The 9756-nt window shown below is 30.6% G+C and overlaps 1 protein-coding gene across 1 annotated transcript in view; it reads right to left on the minus strand.

Moving 5' to 3' along the window:
• Positions 1-9013, minus strand: part of LOC126719273 (disease resistance protein RUN1-like) — a 31295-nt gene extending 22282 nt beyond the window's left edge. The window contains exon 1 of the mRNA XM_050421845.1: positions 8278-9013. Coding sequence (XP_050277802.1) covers positions 8278-8750 — 473 coding nt within the window. The 5' untranslated portion in view covers positions 8751-9013. The remainder of the gene's footprint in view (positions 1-8277) is intronic.
• Between the last annotated feature and the right edge of the window lie 743 nt (positions 9014-9756).

Consider the following 9756-nt stretch of genomic DNA (forward strand, 5'->3'; position numbering starts at 1 on the left):
TACCCTTTTAACCCACGTTTGAAAGAGAGCTTCCAGAGAGAATTTTGAGAGAGAAACCCTAAAGAAAAACCAGATTGTTTCACCCACAATCTCTACCTTAGAGTCTCATCAAAATCCCTCACTCTCTTCCTCTCCATTGTCAAATCCTTGAGAGGCCATTATACCAAACCTGGTTCTCACCATTATCATCTCTGTGAGACAGACGTTTGGAGTTCTGGGAAGCAGTTAGGAAGGAGCCAATATTCATTGGTTGATGCTACGGTGTAGTAGCGGAATCCGGAAAGCTAGAGAAGAAAAAGGTTCGGCGCAACCTCGTTGGAGCAAGAAGCTTGGAGGGCTTAGGTGCATTGGGTAGATTAGGCTTGGAGGGTCTATTGCTGTCCTTGTATCCCAACTGTATTTTCTAGTGGATTGATTACCGCTTGGAGGGCGGCGGAGAGGTTTTTCGCCGAGGTCTTCGGTTTCCTCTTCGATAACATATCTGGTGTTATCGCTGTGTTTGCATCTTCCTTCCTCTCTATCTCTGCCTTTACATTATCTGCTGTGGTTTATTTTGTTGTGGCTTAGATAGTTGTTTAATCAATTCCTTGTTATAGCATATGTTAAGTTTCCGCACACTAGTTGTTTAACATATTGCTTGTGTTGATTAAATTGGTTTTTGGGGGTCTAAACGTTCAAAAGTGTTTTTGTACACGTTTTTGAACTTTCAAAAACTATTTATAAAACTAGTTTTGTTGAAAGTACTTTTCATTCTGCTTATAAAGCTAGAACTGTTGAACAAATTTTCTCTATTTCGAAAGTTCATGAAAAATGTTGCTTATTCACTAAAAAGAATATTAATGACTTCCTTGCTGCTAAAAAATTCTATTATTTGCATATTGGTATGGTTCAAGTTGCTATTAAACCACTTACCCGCAAGGGCATTAATGCTTCTGTTCTTATGTGTTTAAGAGATGCTAGATTTAAGATTTTTAAAGATAGCATTCTTGGAATGATCACTGCTTCTTTGTATGATGGTCCTGTTTATTTTAACTGTTATCCTGATCTTACTCTTGCTTTGGATGATCCTAATATTGTTAAAGCTTTAACTTTGAATATTGCATCATCTGGATATTACATGGAAGAGGGTAGTAAGCCTTTTGCTTTGATCTATCGCATTTATTACAAACTAATGGGTACTCAAATGAATCCTTGTGCTTTAATGCCTAGAGAACCTTCAGGTAAAACCATGTTAATTCAATGTTCAACTCCTGATGCTAAAATCCAAGTTCCAAAAACGATTCAATGGCAAGATATTAATCTTCCTAAGGATTGGTTGTTAAAACAAGAAACCCCTCCTACTAAACCCATTTTTGATGAGCTTGATCTCACCCATATTCAACAATATCTTGATGGTACTGTTAAAATAAGTTTTCAAAACAATCCACCTTTAAGGATCAACGAAGGAAGACATTCTTTTGCTGGATCTGAAAGTATTTCAAAAAGAGATCGCGAGATCGATGAATTTTTGAAAAAGAAATTGGAAACATCCTCTGATTTAAAGCTAAAAGGTATTTCAAGTGATAAATCCCAATTTAGCTCTGTTTACTATTCAACTAAACCTGAAACTTCCACTCCATTTAGTAAAACTGCTAATGAAGATGAGGAAGATACTGTTTCTCTTAATCCATCTGATTTTGAATCTCCTATCGAAACTCCTCTTGTTTACCAAAATCAATTAAGAGTTTTGACTGTTTTAAATGATGATTTTGAAATTGATTGGGATTCTTTGTACAATGAGTTTATGCTTGCTTCAAACAAAACCAAGAGAAAATATTTCCAAGATAATTTTGCTCAGTCTGATAAAGACCGTGTTAAAAGAAAATGGTTGGAAATGATGAATCAATTGAAAAAACACATTTTGTTTTTTGATTTTCTTGAAAACCATTATGTTCCAAGTAATGAGGTTTCAAAACAACATTTGAATGTGATAAAAAAATCAAATTTAGTTAAGACTGATAAAACTCCCATTGTTAGCCTTATTGAACAAAACAATTTCATTAATCAATCTTTGCATACTATTAGTCAACAGCTTGACCGTATTGAAGAAAAAATTGATGAAAAATCTGTTCTTGCTAAAACTGAGAAACCTTTGACTACCCTTGAAATTGTTGAAAAAATGCTTTCTGATTTAAAAGATAAAACTGGCGATACTTCTACAAGTATTCCAACTGCTCAAATTATTTCCAAAAAAGGAATTGTTCCTGAAGAAAATACAGATTCTGATACTGTGTCCTCTGTTTCTACTGATGAACTTTATGAATGGAATATTGATGGTTTGTCTGAACTAGAAATCGTTAATAAAATGATTCACATGTCTATGGTTAGTATTGCTTATCAAAATGACCATGATCTTGATCAACCTGATATTATTAACTCGCTTGTTACTGGTTTTTCTGGTGCTCTTGGTGGATGGTGGAATTCATATCTCACTGAAGAATCCAGAGAATCTATTAAACATACTGTTAATAAGAATGATGAATGTTTGCCTATTTTTGATGAGAGTATTGTTTGTAATAGTGTCAATACCTTGATCTACACTATTCTCAAACACTTTGTTGGTACTCCATCCAATATTTCATCTCATGATTATTTAAATGATTTGGGTTGTTCAACTATGCCTGAATACAAATGGTATCAAGATGTTTTTATTTCCAGAGTAATGCTCCGGAAAGACTGTCATAAGTATTATTGGAAAGAAAAGTTTATTGATGGTTTGCCTCCTATCTTTGCTCATAAGGTAAAACAAGAATTAATAGCTAAAAATGATTCTACTAATTATAATAATTTAACCTATGAAGATATTTTCAGTGCTATTAAAAAACTTAGTACCAATAGGTGTAATAATAAAAAATTGTTAAAACACCAATTGAGGTACAGACATAACTTTATTAAACCTAATTATTTCTATGTTAAGAAGAGACGTGTTAACTATGGAAAATTTGGATGCTTTAATAAAAATTATAAACCTAGTAATTTAAAAAACAAATTCAATATTGATAATTCTCCTGGTATTACAATTGGTGGTAGAGGTTCTTGCTGCAATGTTATTAAAACAAATGTCCTCACCAAGATCAAAGAGAATAAAACTTTAGAAAACTTCAATAATAAGAAATCTAAAGAACTGGCTGTTAATGATTTACAACATGAAATTAATATTGTTAAACAAGAGATAAGCAAATTAAAACATGATTCTAAAACTATTAAAAATGATAAAAATAACCTTAAACAAAGACTTGAGCATAAAGATGGAGATGATTCTTGTCAACATGCTCTCCTTTCCGGTAAAAGTATTCCTGATGATGTCACTATTTCTCAACTTGCTCTTGTTAATAAAATAGTTCCTCCAAAATGGTTTACAAAGGTTAAAATTGTTGTTTATCCTGATTATCATTTTACTGTTATTACTATGATAGATTCGGGGGCGGATATGAACTGTATCCAAGAAGGACTGATTCCTTCAAAATATTTTGAAAAATCTACTGAAAGATTAGTTTCTGCTAATGGTTCTCAGATGCAAATAAAGTATGAATTGAATAATGCTCATGTATGCCATGCTAATGTCTGTTTCAAGATTCCATCTGTTCTTGTTAAGAATATGACTGATAAAGTGATTCTTGGTTTGCCTTTTATAAACGCTTTATATCCTTTTTTTGTTGAACATGATGGAATTACTACTGATCCTTTTGGACAAAAAGTAAAGTTCAAATTTGCTTCGAAGTTTGATATTGATACTAATACTGCTTCAAACATAATTCATGCTAAAATTAAACATCTTAAATTTCTCCAGCAAGAGGTAAGATACAAGAAAATTGCTGAACAAATTTCTGATAAATTGTTGCAATCCAAAATTGGTAATTTTGGGAAAATGTTGATTGATGATGTTTGCTCTGATGTTCCTAATGCTTTCTGGCATAGGAAGAAACATATTGTTAATTTGCCATATGTCAAAGATTTTGATGAGAAAAATATTCCCACTAAAGCTCGTCCTATCCAAATGAATATTGAAACTGTTGAATTTTGCAAAACTGAAATCAACGATTTGTTGCAGAAAAAATTGATTAGGAATAGCAAGTCCCCCTGGTCTTGTTCAGCTTTTTATGTCCAAAAAAATGCCGAGATTGAAAGAGGAACCCCTAGATTAGTCATTAACTACAAACCTTTGAATAAGGTTTTAGAATGGATTAGGTATCCTATTCCCAATAAGAATGACCTTGTCCATAGGCTAAGTGGAGCTGTAGTGTTCTCCAAGTTTGACATGAAATCTGGGTTCTGGCAAATTCAGATTAGTGAGAATGATAGGTATAAAACTGCTTTTACCACTCCTTTTGGACATTATGAGTGGAATGTTATGCCATTTGGCCTTAAAAATGCTCCAAGTGAATTTCAAAATATCATGAATGACATTTTTAACTCTTTCAGTCACTTCACCATTGTTTATATTGATGATGTCCTTGTTTACTCTAGCTCCATTGACGAACACTGGAAACATTTGAATTCGTTTCTAGACATTATTAAAAGAAATGGTCTTGTTGTTTCAGCCAAGAAAATTAAACTATTCCAAACCAAAGTTCGTTTTCTTGGCTATGATATCTCTGAAGGACAAATTCGTCCTATAGATAGAGCTATCCAATTTGCTGACAAATTTCCTGATGTTATCATTGACAAAACGCAGCTCCAAAGATTTCTTGGATCATTAAACTATGTTGCGGATTTTTACAAGGATATAAGGAAACAATGCAAACCTTTGTTTGATCGGTTAAAAAGTAATCCTCCTCTTTGGTCTGATGTTCATACTTCTCTTGTTAAACAAATCAAATCTCATGTTAAGACATTGCCTTGTCTTGGTATCCCTACTGTCGGTGCCTTCAAAATTGTTGAAACCGATGCCTCTGATGTTGGCTATGGGGGTATTCTAAAACAAAGAGTTTCTTCTGAGTCACCTGAACAAATTGTTCGTTTTTATTCTGGTATTTGGAATAATGCACAGTTAAATTATAGTACTATTAAAAAAGAAATTTTATCTATAGTTCTATGTATTTCAAAATTTCAAAGTGATTTGTTAAACCAAAGGTTTCTGTTACGTATTGATTGCAAAAGTGCTAAATATGTTATTGAAAAAGATGTTGAAAATATTGCTTCAAAACATATTTTTGCCCGATGGCAAGCTATTTTGAGTGTTTTTGATTTTGATATTGAATATATTAAAGAATCTCAAAATGCTATCCCTGATTTCCTTACCCGTGAATTTCTGCAGTGTCCCAATGGCAAGTAGAAGGTCGAATGACAAGTCACCTGCCACTACTAATCCAATTGTTTAACATGAACCTGTTTCCTCTTTGGATATTGTTAACCGTTTTACTCCCCTAGGTACCATTCCCAAACCCAATTATTCTTCTGTTTTAGCTTCACAATATGATCCTTATGCTTTAGCCACTGTTCACCAACCTGTTAAAACTATTTACCCTAATGCTTCCAATGCTTCCCAGTATGTTAGAAAACAATATATCCAAAACCTGTTCTCCGTAGAGCCAAATAGGGCCTCCATCACTAACCCTTTTAGGCTTGCTACCAGTTATTTTCCTCCAAATTTTCACTGGATTCCAGAACATAGCCAAAAGACTGTCCAATATTATTCTGAAATGCTTCGACATGAGAATTCTATTGTTATCAAAGCCATAACTGATAGGGCTAATAATAATAATAGGATTATTTATCACAGTGCTTACATAAAAAATATTATTTCAGAAGAAATGTGGGGCTCCAATCATGCCGCCACAAGAAGATTACCAAATTTCTCTATTCCCTATTCATATCATGATTATGTTACTGCCTGGTTCAGATTCATGCTCCACCAAAATGAAAATATGTCCCATTCATGGTTTATTAATTTTGACAAAGAATTTGATTCTGAACTCCCCCTCTGGTTCTTCCGTTGGTGGACTCAGTTTGGTTCAATTATTGAAATATTCCCTGTGCCATTGAAGGATTCGTTCCAAAATCTTTGTCAAAATTAATAAACCATGAATGGGACATATTTTCATTTTGGTGGAGCATGAATCTGAACCAGGCAGTAACATAATCATGATATGAATAGGGAATAGAGAAATTTGGTAATCTTCTTGTGGCGGCAGGATTGGAGCCCCACATTTCTTCTAAAATAATATTTTTTATGTAAGCACTGTGATAAATAATCCTATTATTATTATTAGCCCTATCAGTTATGGCTTTGATAACAATAGAATTCTCATGTCGAAGCATTTCAGAATAATATTGGACAGTCTTTTGGCTATGTTCTGGAATCCAGTGAAAATTTGGAAGAAAATAACTGGTAGCAAGCCTAAAAGGGTTAGTGATGGAGGCCCTATTTGGCTCTATATATATATATATATATATATATATATAAATATATGACTTAAAAATGTGTAAGTTGTAATTCTTACACCAAGTTCAATTTAATTTAAACTCATATATGTGTGTGTTATTGTAATTGTTTTCAAATGTACCCGTATATATGAACGGAATTACACTAGTATATATATTAATATATATTAAAAATCAAAATCTAGAGAAAATCCAATTAGATTTCAATTGGATTCTCAATTTTGTGCCACATGTCCAATCCAATTTTTAATTTTTTTACCAAGTGAATTATTAAGTGTAAAATTGAAGAGATTAAATTTCAATTCGAGTCCAATTTTGCAACACATGTCCATTTAATTTTTGTAAAATGTGAATTATTGGATGTAATAACCAAAAAATTTAAATCCAATTAAATTCTAATATATATATATATATATATATAGTGAGAAATCATTACATATTTTAGAAATATATAGTTAAAAAAAGTGTAAACTAATACTATGTATAATTTTAACATTTTCTTAAAAAAAATATAATTTAAACCGTGTAATTGTGATTGTTTTCAGGACAAAATTTAGTTACAAAATTGATTTTAACCTTACATATTCTTAGAAAATTTTATATTTTATACATAATTTTAAACTACAAAAACTTGTTATTTAAACAATTTATTATTGATAAGATAGCTATTAATCTAGCCCATTTGGTAACATTATTCTAGTAACGTTATTTATATTTTTTGAAAATATGTGTAAATGAAAAAAAATGTGAAAATACATGTAATATTATTTAAAAAATGAAAGCTGTTGCTTAAAATGTCATACCAAATGGCCCCAATTTTCTAAAAATTTTACAAGTATAAAGAATACAAGATGAAAATGTAATCCAATGGTGGATTTGTCAAAATTCACTTCCAATAAAAAGATATTAAGTAAGATTATAACCTTACACTAAACCCTAAACCTTACACTACAACCAATTTTGAAACTAAACCTTATTCTTATTTTTAAATGTATTTGTGCATATGCTCAGAGTTACACACTAATTATTTTAAAATACTAATGAATTAAGTTTTTATTTTAAATTTTTCTATAAAATATGTGGCATAAATTCCTATTAATAATTGATACGATAATATTATTTTATTTCCGCCTTCATTACTATAATAACAAGATATGGAAAAGAAAAGAATACTTTCATAATTTAGTAAAATTATATAATAAAAAAATAATATTAAACAATTAATGGTAGTCCTTATTTAATACTCTCTCTCTCTCTCTCTCTCTCTCTCTCTCTCTCTATATATATATATATATATATATATATATAAACAGTTAAACATCAGATAAAATTCAATTATATTTAAATTGGATTTTCAACACCGTCCAATTTAATTTTTAATTTTTTATCATGTGAATTTTGAAAAGTCCAAATCCAATTAGATTAAATCTAAATTGTAATTTAATTGGATCTCAATTTTCCGCCACATGTTCACCTAATTTTTAAAATTTTTATAGCAAATAAATTATTGGATGTAAAAACTGAAAAATCTAAATCCAATTAATCATATATATATATATATATACTAAATAAAAAACTATTACATATTTTAGAAATGAATGGTTAAAAAATATATATATTAATATCTTCTATAATTTGAACTAAAAAAAATATATATATATATATATATATAATTTGAATAGTATATTTGTGATCATTTTTAATTGCATCATGCATATGTAAAGATTATATACTAGTAATACAAAAAGTATAATCAATTAAAACTTTTTATGAACTTGCATAAAGAAAAAATTTATAAAAAAAAAAAAACTACTCCTTAAGAACAACTAACAAGAGTAACCACTAAGTAAATACCTATTTTTGGAGTCCCAACCAGAGATACTGGCTGCTTTACGTAGAGCATCCCTCCACCTTTGAATCTTCTTTTTATCATTAAATTTTTCTTCATGCATAGTTAATGCTTTCCCATATTTTCCTTCTTGTTTACGAACTTCTGATGGATCCACCATGTAAAAAACCGGTCGCACTGATTGCTTATTTTTTCTACATTCAACAATCTTAGCAAGTTCTTCCAAACACCAAGTAGAGGAAGCATAATTTTCAGAAAATACGATTATTGACGTGGTTGAATTCTCAATAGTTTTGAGAAGTTCTATAGAAATTTCTTCTCCTCTGGGGAGATCATTATCGATGAATGTGTAAATACCTCTCTGACACAAAGCTTTGTGCAAATGGCTTATAAAACCACGACGGGTATCTTCACCTCTGAAACTTAAGAAGACATCAAAGTTTTTGGGTTGGTGGGTCGAAGAGGAAGATGAGGCCATTGGGATTTAAGAGTAGAAAGATGAAAAGATCTGTAGGAAGGAGAAGGAGAGCTCGGATTTACAAATAGACGGATGAAAAGATCTGAAGGGAGGAGAAGGAGAGCTGTGGAAGGGTTTGTCAATACAATTGCAGTAAGTGAAAAAGAAATTAGGAAGAGGGTGACTGAATGCAAGCAAGAGGAGACTCTAATATAGTCCTAAGACCATCAAGTTAAAAGTGGGGAAACCGGAAACCCAGAGGAAAGAAGAAAACTTTTTTGTTCATGTCAGTAATTTTTTTTTTTTTTTTTTTTTTTTTTGCCTAGTACTTCGCGTAACTATATAATAGCATCAAAATCTCTAAATTTTTGTACTATTTAAAGAAAGTATAGTGATTTTTACCTCTTAACTACTCACTTTTTCAAATATATTTCTAACGGATTTTCTATTCTATTCTCTATCTCATTTAAATATTATTTTAACTCATAAACAGTGCACATATTCTTCAAATTTTAGCTAAAAAAACCTCAGATACAGCATTGAGATGCTCTAAGTTTTTTTTTTTTTTACTGTGAGCATGCATTTACCCGTAGGGGAATTTTTTTATTATCTACTTTTCTTGTTAAAATATACAATAAAAGTAGATAGCGTTATTCCTAAATATTATTCAATTTAACAACAAATTTATCAAAACAAATTTATTAAGGGATGTCCTTAAAATATTTATTAATAAATATTTTAAAAAATAATTTTATAGAAAAATAGCTAATTCTTTTTATAAAATTTTATTTATATATACGTGAATTTTTTAAATTGATGATTGATAAATGGTCTAAAGCATTCAAGAAACGGATTCATCAAAAATATAAATATTAAGTTCCGAGAGGGACCCACACGCTTTGGCTTTTTCTGAAAAAGTAGCTATCTATAGTCACCACTCACTAAGATTTGAGATATCATCAAGTTTTTCTCTTTCTTACATATTTCCCCTCTTTTTCCTTGAGATTGACAAAGTCAGTTTTACTAT

The sequence above is a fragment of the Quercus robur genome, chromosome 3, assembly GCF_932294415.1.
Source record: "Quercus robur chromosome 3, dhQueRobu3.1, whole genome shotgun sequence".
NCBI classification, from domain to species: domain Eukaryota; kingdom Viridiplantae; phylum Streptophyta; class Magnoliopsida; order Fagales; family Fagaceae; genus Quercus; species Quercus robur.